The 18691-nt window shown below is 44.7% G+C and overlaps 1 protein-coding gene across 7 annotated transcripts in view; it reads right to left on the bottom strand.

The window, feature by feature from the left end:
* The window catches only part of GBF1 (golgi brefeldin A resistant guanine nucleotide exchange factor 1), a 420074-nt gene that overhangs the window by 118771 nt on the left and 282612 nt on the right, over positions 1-18691 (bottom strand). For all 7 annotated transcript variants that reach the window (XM_034435246.3, XM_087872320.1, XM_087872323.1 and 4 more), the window contains 3 exons: positions 15842-15913; positions 4194-4288; positions 2012-2165 (listed from right to left, as the gene is read on the bottom strand). In XM_034435246.3, coding sequence (XP_034291137.1) covers positions 2012-2165; positions 4194-4288; positions 15842-15913 — 321 coding nt within the window. The remainder of the gene's footprint in view (positions 1-2011; positions 2166-4193; positions 4289-15841; positions 15914-18691) is intronic.

The following is an 18691-nucleotide window of genomic DNA, read 5'->3' as shown; positions in this document are numbered from 1 at the left end:
TAGCTCAGCTTCAGCGTGCATACGTGTGCTGGCCAGCTGATTTTCGGGCCTTCCGGGCCCACCCACCAGAAGTTGGGAAACGGGCTGTTTCTGGCCTCTGGAGGGCCTCCAGGGGGGTGGGGATGGCCGTTTCCGCTCTCCCCAGGCTCCTACAAAGCCTCTGGAGCCTGGGGAGGGCAAAAAATGGGCCTACTGGGCCCACCGTGCCATCACATGCCAAAAGTGGGGGAGAGAGTACAGGGGGGTTGCGGGCGCATGTGCAGGATGGTGGTGGGGTGCATTGAATTATGGGCATGGGCACGTGCGTGCATGACGCCCCTAGCTCCCCCTGCTTTTGTCACGCGATGACAAAAAGGTTAGCCATCACTGTCCTAGACCCTCCTGATACTACTATAGCATGGCTGAAAAGCCCTCAGTTTGGTGGAATTTGAAAAATGGTGCTAAAAAACAAATGGGTAGTCATTTCCTGTACCTTCAGAATTTTGTAATGTGATTAGAAAGCATTATTAACTATTAACTATTTTTAGTATAGTAGGAAGCATGGTTATTTATGTCAATTTTGTTGCTATACTGTCATGCTCCTACTTTAAGACAGGCGCACTAGGCTGTGTAACACCAAACCCAAGGGAGTGAGCCATTCTGCTTATTTGTTAGGTGTAATTATAAATATTTTCTGAACATGAAAAAGGAGTCTGATTGTCTTATCTGTCTACTTGATAAGATAATAGAAGGAGTAAAAACGAGAATCTCAAACTGGGAGATAGAGAGAGAGATGGAGAGATGAAGGGAGAGGGAGGGAGGAAGGGAGAGAGAATACTGTATATGTGAATATGTCCAACAGATGTCTGAAAGAACATGGAAAAATTTTGGAAATACTTCTCGTGGTGGTCAAAACGAAAAACCAAAAGAAAAGGCAGAAATTTTACCCTTAACCAGTGGTGAAATCTAAAAATCGTTGCTACTGGTTCTGTGGGCGTGGCTTGGTGGGTGTGGATTGGTGGTCATGTGACCAGGTGGGCATGCCAACTTGACATCACGTACGTCACTCACTGCTAGAGCCAGGAGCTGCACATTCTGAAGCACATTCTGTCCTTCTGAAGCCCCCAACGCTTTGAGTTTCCTTCCACCATCTGATTTGACTGCCCAAGCGAACCTCAGAGCCTTCGCTTGCCCCGCTCTCCATCCCGGAGGGCTGCGCATCCCCCGCGAATCCTCCGTACAAACTGCCCACCCCGTTTCTGCAAAAGCAGAGCCCCCCCGCAGGGCGATCCAAAGAGGGGAGGGGGATGCTGCAGAAAAGGCCGCCTTCCACCTGTGCCTCCCGTGCTGGCTCTGTGGGGCTTGGGGCTCCAAGGCAGCCCACTGGATTCCCACCCACCCATCCAGCCACCTGCCTGCTCTCTTTGACCACCAGCGCCACTCCAGGAACTCGGCCCGCGGAGTCCAGCACTCCAGGGGAGGGAGGCTCAGCCACGCCGCCACTTCCCAGCAGTGAAGCAGAGCAAGAGGGACAGAAGCCCCCCACGTGGGGGATGGCCAGGCCCAGCCGCATCACCAAGAGCCCGCAGCACTTTCCCTTTGCCCTGAGCAGCGGCGCTTACCTGGGCGGGCCAGTGCAGGTAGCCCTTCTTGTCACTCTACCTCCCTGCCTGGGTGCAGACATCCGCCTGCCCGCTGCCGCCATTCTTGCCACTCTACCTCCCTGCCTGGGTACAGACATCCGCCTACGTGAAGCAACCTCCCAAAGCAACTCCACCACCGTTTGCTTTCATTCTGCAATGGGAGAAGGAAGAAAGCGAACGGCAGCAGCATGGCGATGCTCCGGGAGGGCAGGCGAACCAGCCTCAATATCTGCCTGAACCAGTCCGAACTGGGAGCATTTCACCCCTGCCCTTAACATATGGACCAATGATACTTTTAGTATTGGAACATTCGCAGTAACTAATACTGAAGAGACACAACAAAATTAGTCCCTTCAGAAAACTGACATATCACACAGAACTGTATTTACCTGGGCGCTTATTTCTTCTCTGCGCAGAAGTCGGATTGCCAGTCTCAATAGACCCACTACTGCTCTTTCCACTAGACAACAGTATTCCATAGCATTAATACATAAATGGTAAAGATGATCTCGCATTGCCTGCCAAACGAAAGTCACACGATCCCTATAAAGAAAGGGAAAGAAAAAGAGTATTGTGGGGAAAAAATAAATCAAACACAGGCTTTATTCCAGGCAGTTGATAGTGGGAATTTGTGATCAATGTATGTGAATGATTTATTCAGAGCCAATTTGGTTAACGTGCTGGCCTTAACTAGGGGACTATAAATTCTGGTCTTCCATTAAAGCATGGAAGCCGGCTGGGTGATTTTGGGACAGCCACTCTTAGCCCAACTCATCTCATAGGGTTGCTGCTGCAGGAGAAATAGGAGGGAGCATTATGTACCCTGCCCTGAGTTGTACAAAATAAAGGCAAGATACAAATCAAATACATAATTTAGCCAAAATTAGGGTCCGCTAATCCAGGGGTCCTCGACCTGTGGGCCATGGCCAACTACTGGGCTGTGGCCTATTGGCTGCCGGGCCACGTAAGTAGCTACTTGATGCAAATGTGTGTGCGCAATGCATGCAAGCATTGTGAACGTCATGGGCATCACACGGGCTCTTGCAGCCCAACTTGCATGAGGGTTGTCGCAGGCGCTCGTGACTCCACACATGCAAACGTCATTGCGGGCAGTCACAGCCCCACTCCACTTATACTTGGTAAGTATAAATTGAGATGCTTGAAGAAAGTACAGAATATTTTTTGAACTATTTATAGGAGTATGTTTGATGTTAATTTTCTTAGTTGTTAAAGGGTTACTTTTGGATAGATATAGCAGACTTTAAAGAGAGCTCAATTTATCATTAATTATATTCAGCTGCTTATCAATTAAAGAGATAGTATCTGCTGTTTCTATACAACGCCTAGCCAGAAATTATTCTTGAGAGATGTTATCAGTCGATTGATAAAGAACGGCTTTCTCTCTTGCTTGTTAATACAATGCCAATATTGTAATATTAGTTACACACTGAGGTGATTAGAACTAATACACTTGGCTTTTAGTTTGATAAAGTCCATTCATGGTGAGAAGACTGAGATATTTGATGTATTTTTATTAAATGATCAATACTCAGATGTATCAGTAAAGAAAATTCTATTTAAATCTTTGGCTTATAGGAACAGTTTTGTACCTTCAATGAAATGTTAACTTTACAGGGTTTTCCCCTTTTATATGTGTGCATGCGTATAAAGGACAGCAGATAATTAACACATGTATCTGAGATACACATAGACATAAACATAATTAGTCCTATGACAGCTATTTACAAGTTTTTGCTGGAAACCCAGTGGTGGGATGCAACCGGTTTAACAACCTGTTTGATGAGTGCGCGCTTTGCCCGCGCATGTGCTATGTTCAAAAACTGCCCATTTTAAGCTTAAAAACTTACCTTCTAGGTCAGCTGGTGAGTAAAACAGCTGATGTGCGGCAATCTGCTGTGCCGTGCGAATCAGCTGGGCTAAAAAACAGGGAAATATAGGACAGAAAAGGGCAGGGGCGGGACCAACTGCTCATCGGAACTACCAGTTTGCCCGAACCGGCTGAATCCCAGCCCTGAAGAAACCAGCATATATTTCAGCTTTCTGGCAAAAAATATCTATTGCAAATAATGACTGCTGCAAAAAAGACATTTAATAACTGCTGCAAAAGAGATGGTAAAATCCAGTGTGGTCATGGGGTAAACCACTTAAAACTGACAAGACTTACAAACGTAATTCTGGATTCAATTACAATTGTAAATAAAGTAGTACCAGTAATTAGTGGAAAGGTATCACTTTCCAGTCAGCTTCACACTAAAAAAATGGGTCACATATGGGGATAAATTGGTGGAGATCAAGCAGAATTTGATATGAAAATCTCTCCATCACAGTTGCCTCATTATGTGCCAATAAGTCATCATTGACTCTTAGTAACAATATAGATTTTCTCCATGGCATTAAGAACGGAATAATCAAATTTAATTGCTATTAGGGATACTCTTTAACCTGACAATCTACCTGAGTTTCCAGTTTGGAGAATGCTATCAAGTAAAATTGAAAGTTCTCAACAGTTTTTGCCATATCAAAGGGTGAAATGGCATCTATATGGCTCACCTATTTTCCAGCGCAATCCTCAAAAGCATCTCCAAACAGAAAGCACAGTCTTCTTCATCATAGGTTTCCTCATCAGGAGACACAGATATGAGAGCCTGAAGCAGCCAAAGAATATTCACATATATAACATTGGTATAAAATTGAGAACAGATACAATAAGCTGCTGTAATGATCATGGAAATGAAAAGTCAAACATGTTTTGTAGGTGTAATATTATACATTTATTTTTTAACATTTGTCAGCTCCTCTGATTGGAAGATGTGGACAGCTCACAATTATCAAACAGATTTTAAAAATATTATTACCCCAATAGCATAAAAACAGCATAAATCAGTGATTAGATGTCTGGGTGTCAGCGTTCCAAATTATGATCTCCTCCAGCGCTGACATGAATGAGAGAGGGAGAAGCTTTGCTTTAATGCTGAGATGAACTTTTACCTAGTTTCCTGCTCTTCAGTAGATAGCGTTACCTGGGTGACAGAGGGAGGGGGGAATTCCTGTGAAAAGAAAGTGCTTGGGACGAAGAGATGGATCTGCACGATGGCCAATGAGACATTGGGGTTGAAGAACGGAAAGGGAGGGGTTTGGAAGGAGGTGCCAGTTTTGGCTGCACAAAGAGTTCAGGGATGTCGTTCTTTCTATTCTTAAATAAAAAAAAGATTCATTAGAGACCTTGCGTTTGAGAATGAAGTTTATTTAAGATAGCAGCGAAACCTGAGAGACAGCCAAAACTCCTCCAAAGCCAGGCTGGCTGATTTTAAATCATCCCGCTCCCTCCCAGACGTGTGGTCGGACTGGAGGTTATCTCCGGACACTATGGCTGAAGCCAAGTTCTCGGAGGAAAGCCTGCTTCAAGCAACGGGAGGAGAACCGGCCGTGATCCCAGCCAGTTTGGAAAGTACGAAGGCTCAACTCTCCCCGCCTTCCCCCTCGGCAGAACTTCAAGCCAAGAAACAGGAGCCAGATTAAGTACCCGGGGACTGTGCCAAAAGCCTCCGAGGCTGAATTTCTCTTTCCAAACGTGAAAGATAAAGGGAAACCCCTAAGTGAATTGGGAAGGGCGACCTGGCTATGGGAATGGGAGCAAGCCAGGAAACAAACTAAGCACCAAGAAATTTTAAAGAAGCCACTCGAAAGCCCCATAGATGGGTTGAAAGAGAAATTTGACCGTGCCACCCTTCAGGGGGAGGGGCCATCTTGCAGACCCAAAGAAAAGAGAGAACCAGTCTGGGCTGTTGATCCAAGAGGCTGTAGGCCAAAGCGCAGGACTTCCCCCTCCACAGCAGAAGGAGGAGGAGCCCAACGACGCATCCATGGGTTCCCCCCCTCCCAGCAAGCAGCGGAGCCTAGATGAGGCAGTACCTCCCTACCCCAGGATGAGAGACGAGGCAGAGGACTATCAACACCAAGGCCGGCCCTACAGAGCTCAGCACAGAGAGGAGAGGGCAGAGAGGGAGGAACCACCCAAGTTCAGAGGGAAGTTCGATGGTGACCCAGACAATCTCGCCCAATTCCTCGATTCAGCTGAGATATACATAGAGCGTTTTGGACACCTCTACCCTTTCCCCAGAGCCCTAGTGAATGCTATTTCGGAAGGGTTGGAGGGAGAAGCAAAGAGGTGGTCAGCATCCCTCTACAAAAACAGGGCCCCCCAGCTGCAAGATGCAGACAGGTTCTTGCAACTATTGAGAGCCCGTTATGAGGAGGAGGAGGAGGACCCCTATGTGGAAGACGAGCTCAGAAACCTAATGCAGAAGGGGAAGCCTATCAGAGAGCATATCCGTAAATTCAGGAGAGTCATTGGGACACTGCCTCCCCTACCAGAGCGATTGCTGGTGTATTTTTTTAGAACAAGCCTAGATAAGAGAATTTCCCAAGTGACTGCCTATCAGGACATCCCAAACCGACTCTCCGAATGGTTCCGGGTAGCGATAAAAGTCAACAGAGGGCTGCGGGCAAATGACATGTTGAAACCACCAGATGGAAAGGAGAGAGGCCGACCGGACCAGAGACCACCCAACAGATGAAAAACCCCAACATCACAGCCCACCCAGAGGCCAGCCGCCCCACGGAACCCACTGAAATGCTACAGATGTGGGGGGAGTGGCCACATAGCAGCAAGATGTGGAACCCCTAGACCGGGACCAGCTCCACCGCCCAAAGGACGACCGGAACGAGGGCCCAAATGCGCCACCCACGTACCACAGAAAGCTCCCCAAAGCCCGGAGTTTTTCGCTCACCTGACCGAAACCAGAGGAATCCCAGATGAGGGAGATCAGTCCCCCGAACCCTATGACACGGAGGACAAAGGTGAGGACGACCCGATGGTGAGTGGACCCGTCCATCCTTTTCTTTTCTCCATACGCCTAACAGCCCCCAAAACAGGGACCCAAGGGACTTTCCAAGCCCTAATAGACTCTGGTAGCACAAGACGCCTAATTAACCTACCCACAGTTCTAAAATTGGGGATCCGAGCTAAAAAGCTCAAACAACCAATTCGCTTTGAGCAAGTTAATGGGTCCCTAGTGGGGGGAGCGTACGCCACACACTTGACTGAACCTGTGAGACTGGAACTAGCAGATCACTGGGAAACGATCCGCTTCATAATAGCCCCCAAGATGACAGACCCAGTCATATTGGGACTCTCGTGGTTGGACAAATGGGGCCCAATCATTTGGTGGCAAGAGGGGACCCGCAGGCTGAGGATAGCAAAGGCCCCCCAACCCCTACCCCCCCGACCAGGAGAATTCCCTCCTATGCTGAGACCCCAAAGCTGCCTGCCACTGCAGAAGAAAACACCGCCAACACAAGGGTCCCTCCCAGAAGGTACAGCGAAGCAATTGGCAGCCGCACCCGCCAGCGCTTGTAATACAAATCAGATCCCAGGGGAGTACCAAGACCTTGCAGAGGTATTCAGCGAGGCCGAGTGTGACATTCTACCCCCCCCACCGCGAGACCGATTGTGCCATCGAGATTATCCCGGGAGCGAAACTATCCAAACCTAAAATGTATGCCATGACGCCCCGTGAAATGCAGGAAATGCGGGACTACATAGACAAGAACTTACGAAGGGGATTTATTGAGCCAGTAAAACCAAGGATAGCGGCGCCGGTCCTTTTTAAAGAGAAAAAGGATGGCTCTATGAGACTGGTGGTCGATTTTCGAAGTATCAACGCCGTTTGCGTACACAACTTATACCCCCTCCCCCTCATGAAGGACATGCTAGCCCACCTAGCTAAAGGAAAAGTCTTCACCAAACTAGACCTTCGAGAAGCTTATTACCGAGTACGCATCAAGGCAGGAGATGAATGGAAAACAGCATTCAACTGTCTCCTGGGTAGTTTCCAGTTCAAGGTAATGCCCTTTGGATTGCAAGGAGCCCCGGCAGTGTTCATGCAGTTGATAAATGAAGTCCTACATTAGCACCTTTACAAAGGGGTCCTCGTCTACCTGGACGATATTCTTATCTACACGGAGACCATAGACGAACATATACCCCTCGTCCGCCAAGTGCTGGAAAAACTGCTGAGGGCAAACCTGTATGTCAAACTGTCAAAATGCGATTTCCACCAATCACGGTTAGACTACCTAGGCTACCGAGTATCAAACGAGGGGATAGAAATGGACCCAGCCAAGGTCCAATCAGTTCTACAATGGCAGCCCCCTCGCACCCGCAGACAACTGCAAAGCTTCCTAGGTTTAGCGAACTTTTACAGACAATTCATCCCCTCGTTCGCAAAAATTGCCAAACCTTTGATGGACCTCCTAAAGACAGGAAGCCCAATGACGAAACCCCACCTGGGACAACCCCTACAGTGGGATCTGACCTGCCAACAGGCATTCAAGACGCTAAAAGGAATGTTTGCGAAAGAACCTGTCTTAAAACACCCTGATCCTGAACAGCCTTTCGTCATCCAAGCAGATGCAAGTGATGTGGCAGTAGGAGCCGTTTTACTCCAAAAGAACAGCCAAGGTGATCTACAACCCTGCACCTACACCTCCCGCAAACTCACCGACACGCAGAGGTGATGAGCGGCGTGGGAGAAGGAAGCATTTGCAGTAAGATGGGTGTTGTTGACCTGACGGCACTTACTAGAGGGAGGCCAGAAACCATTTGAAGTCTGGACTGATCATAAAAACCTGGAGGCCCTAAAAACCCCATGGAAACTGTCGCCCAGGCAAGTCCAGTGGGCTCAATACTTCAATCGTTTCAATTTCAAGCTTAAGCACATCCCAGGAGGGAGGAATTTCCTGGCTGACGCCCTCTCCCGGATGCCCCAATGCAACAGTGAGCGGGAGCAGGTAGTGAATGCCATCATCCCCTCCACCCAAGCAGCGGCTCAAGTGATCACCAGACGGCAAGAACGTGACCAGCAGGGCCAACTCGCAAGTGACTTAACTGCAAAATTAAAAAATGAAACACTGACAGACCCCTGGTTCCGAGACAATCAACATCTCTTGACAAAAAGGGATGACCTAGCATGGAAAGGGACAAAGCTCTATGTCCCACAGACTTTACGCACCCTTATTCTCAAGAGGAGCCACGACGTTAAACCAGCGGGACACTTCGGGTTCCTAAAGACTCTGCACCTAGTACGAAGGCAGTTCTGGTGGCCCCACATGAGAAAGGACGTAGACAGTTATGTAAAAAGCTGCACCATTTGTGCCACGATGAAGACAAGACCAGGGTGCCCGCCTGGACTGTTGCAACCAGTAGCTAAGCCGACAAGACCATGGGAGGAGATTGCGATGGACTTCATAGTAGACCTACCGAGGAGTAGTGGGAATACAGTGATCTGGACTGTAATAGACTTATTCTCCAAACAGGCACACTTCATTCCTTGCAGCAGACTGCCCTCAGCCCGCCAGTTATCCAAACTGTTCCTGAAACACATCTACCGCCTGCATGGAGTCCCCAGGAGAATCATCTCCGACCGAGGGGTCCAGTTCACAGCAAAGTTCTGGAGGGAGTTCCTACGATCCGTAGGGTCATCCCAAGGGCTCAGCTCAGCATTTCACCCGAGCATCAATGGGGGAGTAGAAAGACTGAACGCTATGATAGAACAGTACTTAAGATGCTACGTCGACTACCAGCAGTCCAATTGGGCAGACCTTCTATCTTTTGCGGAGGTCACATATAATAATGCTGTCCACAGCAGCATGGGGCTAACCCCGTTCAAAGTAGTGAGTGGCATGGATTTTGTCCCCATGCCAGAGTACCCGAGGGAGCCCCCTTCCTCAGTCAGCTTGACCGACTGGATGGCAATGTTGAGAGAAACTTGGGAGAATGTTAAGAGGGCGCTGGCCAAGGCGGCTCAATCTTATAAGAAACAGGCAGACAAGCACCGAACTCCCCAAAGGCCATTTCAGCTGGGAGAGAAAGTCTACCTTTCCACCAAGTACTTGAGACTTAAGACTCCCGAGCAAGAAATTAGGCCCGAAATTTATAGGACCGTTTCCTATAGTAAAAATAATCAACCCCGTTACAGTACAACTGCAGTTGCCACGGGTTTTGGGGAAGATTCACCCCATTTTTCACAGTAGCCTTCTGAAGCCTTCTGAAGCCTGTAGTGGGGTCTACTTTAAGACCGATGCCACGTGAACCCCCTGGGCCCCTGGTTGTTGGGGGCCAAACTCACTACGAAGTGCAGCGAATTCTTGATTCAAGATGGCACAGGGGACACCTCCAGTATTTAATTAAATGGAAGGGCTACCCGTTGTCAGAGGCTTCCTGGGTGAAGAGCTCAAACATCCAAGCTGACCGCCATATAGCAAAATTCCATGCAGACCACCCGGGCAAGCCGGGAGGGGGGGGGAGTTCGCAGCCAAGGAGGGGATAATGATACTTATCTTGTTGTGTTTTTTTTTCCTATGGGGCAGGTTACATCGGAGAAGTGAAGGGAGAGGGGCCGGATGTCAGCGTTCCAAATTATGATCTCCTCCAGCGCTGACATGAATGAGAGAGGGAGAAGCTTTGCTTTAATGCTGAGATGAACTTTTACCTAGTTTCCTGCTCTTCAGTAGATAGCGTTACCTGGGTGACAGAGGGAGGGGGGAATTCCTGTGAAAAGAAAGTGCTTGGGACGAAGAGATGGATCTGCACGATGGCCAATGAGACATTGGGGTTGAAGAACGGAAAGGGAGTGGTTTGGAAGGAGGTGCCAGTTTGGGCTGCACAAAGAGTTCAGGGATGTCGTTCTTTCTATTCTTAAATAAAAAAAAGATTCATTAGAGACCTTGCGTTTGAGAATGAAGTTTATTTATGATAGCAGCGAAACCTGACATTGGGTTCCTCCTGGATAAAGAGGAGCCTATGGAGCTGTTACAAGGCTGCTGTGAGGAATATTCTCAATATCTGCTAGAGAAAGCAACTCAACTTCACTCAGTTGAACAAATCCTTTGAAAGTTACCAGACAGAGCATGTCTGAGGTCTGTTATTTGGAAAGAGTTAGCTGGTTCTAAAGAAGTGAACCTTTTGGGGGTAAGCTTGATCATTTGTGTTCTGGACCCATGCCCCTCCTAATTGATTGAATGGTGGCATGTAGTTGGGTCTGAGCGGTGGTTAATACTTTTTTGCAGGATGGGATGATACAGCCTACTTTGAAGGAGGTGTGGGTATAACTCTTTCTGAAGAGGCCATTCTTGGTCGCAACTGTTTTAGACCACTATGATCCAGTCTCCAATGTTCCCTTTTTAGGGGAGGCTGTTGACAGGGAGGGTTGGTTTTCAGCCATAGAGAGTCATGAAGAGAGTCTTGAAAACCCAAATAGTTTTGGGTTTTGGGCTTCTAAGTTTAGTGGCATGTCACATTTGACTCTGGATGGGGTTGCATTCTCTCCAGGGGTGGGTTCTACTTACCTTTACTACCAGTTCGCAACAGGACCACGGACGCTTACTTGCTTCACATGCACTTCTGCGCATGTGCAGTAGCTTCTGCGCAGATCACCCATGATGACGTCATGGCGGGTGGGCGAAGCCTCCTGCCGCTTTTACTACCGGCTCTATAGAACCGGACAAAATTGGGAGCAACCCACCACTGATTCTCCCAGATGGCACTGATGTGTAATTAGGGAGTCTTCTTGGGCTCATGCTATTGCTTGATAAACAAATGGCAGCTGTACCTAAGTGGAGCTTTTGCATGATCTACCAACACACACACTTTCAGATTTGCAATTAATATAATTTTACAATAAAGTAGAATTAGTTCTTCTAGTGATGCTTCCTGTCTGGTTTGCCTCACAAGACAAAGTCTGCAAGTCTGAAAGTCTGAAAGTATATCTCCTCTTCCATTTTCCTTATTTTTATATTGTATATTCAAATTATCATTGTAAAAAGAGAAATGAAGTTGTATTGAACCCTTTTTCTTTCTTCCTTTTAAAATAGCTCTGTCCATGCATCAGTGGTATGTGTGTTCCTTTTCCTAACTTTTACAATAATCTCTTGAACATAAACAGGACTGCAACAGCACAAATGAATTCTTTTTTAAAATAACCATAATTTTCATAAAGTGAATTTAGCTGCCCCAACAAATTTTATCTAAATTTCAAAAAATTGTATTATCACAGTATAATATATTATGAAATAGACATAAAAATGAATATTTTGCAGGGAATGATTTCCATGAACATTAGAGTTTGTTTCAGACTAGAATTAGTGAATACAGGTTTTATTAAAAAATATAAGCCTTCTGCACAATTAGATTTTAAAAAGTAAGACAGAGATAGAGAATTCTTGTGATATATGTCCATCTTGTTGTTGTTAGTTGCGAAGTCATGTCCGACCCATCGCGACCCCATGGACAACATTTCTCCAGGCCTTCCTGTCCTCTAACATCCTCTGGAGTTCATTTAAGCTCACACTGACTGCTTCAGTGACTCCATCCAGCCACCTCATTCTCTGTCGTCCCCTTCTTCTTTTGTCCTCAATCTTTCCAAGCAATCTTTCCCTCTTCTCCAGTGAGTCCTTCCTTCTCATTAGGTGGCCAAAGTATTTGAGTTTCATCTTCAGGATCTGGCCTTCTAAAGAGCAGTCAGGTTGATCTTCTCTAGGACTGACCGGTTTGATCGCCTTGCAGTCCAAAGGACTCACAGGAGTCTTCACCAGCACCATAGTTCAAAGGCCTCAATTCTTTGGCACTCAGCCTTCCTTATGGTCCAACTTTCACAGCCGTACATTGCAACTGGGAAAACCATAGCCTTGACTATACACGCTTTTGTTGGCAGGGTGATGTCTCTGCTTTTTAGTAAGCTATCTAGTGTCAGCTTTGGAAGCCATATTAGCCCCAGAAGCTTCCATGCTGCCACTTTCTCATGTGCGGGAAAGTAGGAGGGGGGATTTAGTAGAGGGAATGTATTTAGACAAAATAGCATTCTTCCTTTCGGTCAAGGTCAGGACAATCCTGCATCTGGAGGAGGGGTGGTTGGAGTGATGTCTCGAGATGGGACGGATGGTGATTGGAGCATGTGATGGACTGATGAGTTTTGGGGGTTTTGATTTACTGATGGAGAACCCAGAACTCTCAGATTCGGGTTTTCCCAGATGTGCCAGTATACCTACTCTAATAAATGGAATTTTGAGAAAATGCTTGCTTCAGAGTTTTTAATTGGAGTTGGAGTTTTCTGGAACGCTGACATCTAGATTTGCCATAGCTTTTCTTCCCAGAAGCAAGCGTCTTTTCATTTCTTGGCTGCTGTCCCCATCTGCGGTAATCTTGGAGCCAAGGAAAATAAAATCTATCACTATCTCCATTTCTTCCAGGTGCCATGATCTTTGTTTTCTTATTGTTGATTTTCAAGCCAACTTTTGCACTCTCCTTCTTCACCCACATCAGGAGGGCTCTTTAGTTCCTCTTCACTTTCTGCCATTAGAGTGGTATCATTTGCATATCTGAGGTTGTTGATATTTCTCCCGGCAATCTTAATTCCAACTTTTGATTCATCTAGCCCCGCCTTTCTCATGATGTGCTCTGCATATAAGTTAAATAGGCAGGGTGACAGTATACAGCCTTGCCGAACTCCTTTCCCAATTTTGAACCAATCAGTGGTTCCATGTCCAGTTCTCATTGTTGCTTCTTGACCCGCATATAGGTTTCTCAAGAGACAAATAAGATGGTCTGGTACTCACATCTCTTTAAGAACTTGCCATAATTTGTTGTCATCCACACAATCAAAGGCTTTAGCATAGTCAATGAAGCAGAAGTAGATGTTTTTCTGCTCCCTAGCTTTCTCCAAAATCCAGCGTGTGTTGGTAATTTGATCTCTAGTTCCTCTGCCTCTTCGAAATCTTGCCTGTACTTCTGGTAGTTCTCGATCCACATACTGCTGGAGCCTAGCTCATAGGATTTTAAGCATAACTTTACTAGCATGTGAAATGAGTGCAATGGTGCAATAGTTTCAACATTCTTTGGCATTGCCTTTCTTTGGAATTGGAATGTAAACTGACCTTTTCCAATCCTGTGGCTAGTGTTGAGTTTTCCAAATTTGCTGGCAAATTGAGGATAGCACTTTTACTGCATCGTCTTTAAAGATTTTGAATAGCTCAGCTGGAATACTGTCACCTCCACTAGCTTTGTTGTTGCTCAGATTTCCTAATTTGACTTCACATTCTAGGATGTCTGGCTCGAGGTCAGTGACCATCCCATTGTGGTTATCAGGGGCGTTAAGCTCGTTCTTGTTCTTCTGTGTAATTTTGCCACCTCTTCTGCCTCTGTTAGGTCCCTGCCATTTTGGTAGTTTATCATGCCCATCTTTGCATGAAACGTTCCCTTCATATCTCTAATTTTCTTGAAGAGATCTCTGGTCCTCCCTATTCTATTGTTTTCTTCTATTTCTTTGCACTGTTCATTTAAGAAGGCATTCTTATCTCTTCTAGCTGTTCTCTGGAATTCTGCATTCAATTGGGTGTCTTTCTCCCTTGCCTTTTGCTTCTCTTCTTTCCTCAGCTATTTGCAAAACTTCCTCAGACAGCCATTTTGCTTTCTTGGTTTCTTTTTCTTTGGGATGGTTTTAGTTGCTACCTCTTGTATAATGTTGCGATCCTCTGTCCATAGTTCTTCAGGCACTCTGTCCATCAGATTTAATTTCTTAAATCTATTTGTCACCTCTACTGTATATTCATCAGGGGTATTAGTTAGTTCATACCTGAGTGGCCTAGTGCTTTTCCCTACTTTCTTCAATTTAAGCCTAAATTTTGCAACAAGAAACTCATAATCTGAGCTGCAGTCAGCTCCTGGTCTTGTTTTTACTTACTGTATAGAGCTTCTCCATCTTTGGCTACAGAGCACATAGTCAATCTGATTTCTGTGTTGACCATCTGATGATGTCCATGTGTAGAGTCATCTCTTGGGTTGTTGGAAAAGAGTGTTTGCTCTGACCATCGTATTCTCTTGACAAAATTCTATCAACCTGTGCCCTGCTTCATTTTGTACTCCAAGGCCAAACTTGCCTGTTATTCCGGTTATCTTTTGGCTTCCTACTTTAGCATTCCAATCCCCCCTGATGATAAGGACATCATTTTTTGGTGTTAATTCTATAAGGTGCTGTAGGGCTTCATAGAACCAGTCAATTTCATCCTCTTCAGCACCAGTAGTTGGGGCATAGACTTGGACTACTATGATAATGTCCATCTTAGTGTGCCTCTAAAACTTCAAACTGCAGTATGTTAAGGGCTGCTATAAACAATTTCATGGATGTAAGAATTGTTGACCTACATGGCCAATGCATAGCCATATGAATAACTTATATTTCTTCAATATGTATTTCAGAATGGGAAAAGCATACAGGTACATTAATGACTGCAATTGGGATCAGCAACTTGGTTATTAAGCAAAGTAGTCACTAAGTGAAAAATCACTAACTGTGACTGTGTTTACAATTTTCACTTCAGTTTTCCTTTGCTTTACAATGTTGGTAGGATATAACCCCAAATGGCTGGGTAAGCGTAAATGGCAGGCAAGATTTCCAGAATTTGACTCCTGAGGAAGCTGGAAAAAAGGCAACTCTTATAGCACTTTTTCTTCACTCCCCCTTTATGCTTATCTCAGAGCTGGGATAATGAGAAGAAGAAAATTGTATTTACATTCATTGGAGAGAAAGGATAAAAAGATTGCACACACACAATGGGAAACACACATAAATAGGAATGTGCTCTGGCCAGCATATCTTAGTACACTCAGCAGATCTGTTTAGGAGGCAATCAAAAGTCTTTAGTATAAAATATATTAGGCTCATTTAGAGAATAGCATGGGGCTGGAGTATTCTAATCAATTAATTACATTCCGAAAGCTGAGCTTATTAATTTATGGTTAGCAATTTTTAGGAATGTGGTTAGCACTTTCTAGGGACATGCTATGCTGGAGAAAAACAACTCAAGAAGAGACAATGTTTAGGCAATGTCTCCACGGGGGGGGGGGTGGTGGAGGGAAAAATGGGCCAGGTGCAGGACAATATATACTAACTGACTGTAACAGCATTGTGATTGAGACATGTAAAGATTATAAAGGTGGGTGTTGGCTGCAATATGTAAGCAATACAAATCCATCTAAAATTAGCAATGAAATCTCATTACTCACAGTAAATTTTCTCAAAACTCTGCAACTGGTTTAAGCTTGCCTATTTCTAGTTTGCCTGAAGGGCTAACTCAAACCTCACCTTCATTAATTCCTGCAGGGACTCAAGTTGCAGAAACTTGCTCTCAGTGATTAACTTCTCTGGATCACATTGCTGTAAAGTGGAAAATTAGAAGACAAACAAATTATTAATCTTACAAGGCAAAAATAAGTAAAATATAAGTAGTATAAAAACTAAGTATCCACAAACATTTCTAGAATGTATTGCCTCTTTTTTAAATACCCCATACTAATTTTTAGGATGAAGGACTTCTTGGTTTGAACTCAGCATCTTTTTCTCAAGAAATTAAAGAGCTTCTTGAAAGGATTATGAACTGTAATAAATTCAGAATAAAATAGAATAACAGAGTTGGAAGAGACTTTGTAGGTCATCTAGTCCAACCCCCCACCCAATCAGGAGACCCTATGCCAGGGGTGTCAAACTTGCATTGTCACAGAATCATCACGTGAAGTATTGTGACTTTTTCCCCCTTCACACGTGGCCAGTGCGTGAGGTATCTGGCCCACAGGCTGTGAGTTTGACACCCCTGCCCTACACCATTTCTGACAGATGGCAGTTCAACCTCTTCTTGAAAGCTTCCAAGTGATGAAGCTCCTATAACTTCGAAAGGCAAGTTGTTCCATTGGTTGATTGCTCTCACTGTCAGAAAATTTCTTCTTATTTCCAGGTTGAATCTCTCCTTGTTCAGTTTCCATCCATTATTCCATGTCTGGACTTCAGGTGCTTTGGAAAATAGCTTGACCCCCTCCTCTCTGTGATAGCCCCATAAATATTGGAATACTGCTATCATGTCTCCCCTGGTCCTTCTCTTCACTAGATGAGCCATGCCCAGCTCCTACAACCGTTCTTCACGTTTTAGCCTCCAGTCCCCTAATATCTTTGTTGCTCTTCTCTGCATTCTTTCTAGAGTCTCGGCATCTTTTTATACTGTGGTAACCAGAACTGGATGCAGTATTCTAGGTGTGGTCTTACTAAGGCTTTATACAGTGGTATTAGTACCTCACCTCAAATACTTTGGTCACCTAATGAGAAGGAAGGACTCACTGGAAAAGAGCCAAATGCTGGGAAAGATTGAGGGCAAAAGAAGAAGGGGACAAAGTAGGAATTTTGTGAAGATAAAAATTTATAAGGGGGTTTGAGGGGTTCAAGTTTTATAAAAAGGGGATTTTGATGGGATTATATTCTGTGGAAGTCAGGGGGGAGGGTTAGGGGGGTCTGGGGGGGTTAGGGTGGGGACTGTGGGGTGGGTTGGGGGGGGAAATGGGGCGAAAATGTAATTGTAAAACTTTTGCAATAAAAAAAAAAAGAAGAAGAAGAAGGGGACAACAGAGAATGAGGTAGCTGGATAAAGTCACTGAAGCAGTTGGCATGAGCTACCATCCGGGGGATGGTAAGAGGACAGGAAGGCCTGGAGGAACATTGCCCATGGGGTAGCGATGGGTTGGACATGACTTCGCAACTAACAACAACAATGTAGTACCTCACCTGGTCTTGAATCCCTGTGAATCCCTGTTAATGCAATTTAGGATTGGATTGGCTTTTTTGGCTGCCACTGGACACTGTTGGCTCATATTTAATTGGTTGCCCACTAAGGCTCCAAGATCCCTCTCAGAGTTACTGCTATTAAGCCTGGTTTCTACCAATCTATATTTGTACTTTTGGTTTTTCTTGCCTAAGTGCAAGACTTTATTTTTCTCTACATTGAATTTCATTTTGTTAGTTAGGGCCCAGTTCAAGTGTGTCAAAAATAAAAACAAAATCAAATAAATATACCTGTCCAATATATTTGAAAATATATTGCACCACTTAAAGTATGGAGGCCACTAAGGAACTTAATGTTGTCTCTTTTTTCCATCTTGAGTTGAGTGCTACCATCCACTGATGATAAAATCCACTATAAATATCATTTTTCCCAGTCAGAATGAAAGCAGTTAAATATCATGTTAAAAGGTAAATATTTCCCTTTTCCAGTCATGTCCAACTTTAGGGGATGGTGCTCATCTCCTTTTCCTAAGGGAGGCAGCATTGTCTGAAGATGCTTCTGTAGTCATGACTATATGCCAAGGCACATGGAACACTGTTAAAAACAGCCAACTATGCTGTTTTTCCTCTTTGTCATTAATCAGAACTTTAGTGGGATGACACAAGGTTCCCTGTTAAAAGGTACCTAACATTTTACTATACTGTATATCTAATACTGACTTTCAAAGCAAAAAATGTGCCTTTAGAACAAGAAGTAATAATGAGGGAAGTGATGATGGAAGGAAATACTTCTTCTCTACCTCTTTATCTATCTCAATGTAATATACTCTATATTTTTATTGCTGTACATATCTTGAATTCCCACCCAAAGGTGGTGATAGTGGTATTATTGCTTGCTGCATAGTCAGCCAAGTGTTTAGACTGGATTTGGCATTTTTATCCATCTATTACATCCTTCCCAAGGTCCTGAGAAAGGCACTTGTTTGATGATGTTAAAGGTATCACTATATTATTATATTATTACAGGTAGTCCTCTCTTAACTATCACTAAGTGATGTGGTCATTAAGTGAGACATCCTGTGACCATGGCTTCGCCATTGACTATGCTTGTTGGAAGCCAGCAGGGAAGCACACAAATGGCGATCACATGACTGATAGTCATAAATGTCCATCAGTTGTTAAGCACTCAAATCTCAATCACATGATCATGAGGAGGTTCCAAAAGTCATAAATGTGACTACTGGTTATAAAAATTTTCAGCATAATCATAAATTTGAATAGTTGCTAAACAGTACAGTTGTTTCGATACATATACCTATATATGCATACATGACCATGCTACATAGATACATTTATATTAATAATTTATACTTTATACATTTATTATAT

The sequence above is a fragment of the Pantherophis guttatus genome, chromosome 6, assembly GCF_059756535.1.
Source record: "Pantherophis guttatus breed Tessera chromosome 6, ASM5975653v1, whole genome shotgun sequence".
NCBI lineage: Eukaryota > Metazoa > Chordata > Lepidosauria > Squamata > Colubridae > Pantherophis > Pantherophis guttatus.
This window is presented reverse-complemented; position numbering and strand designations above follow the sequence as displayed.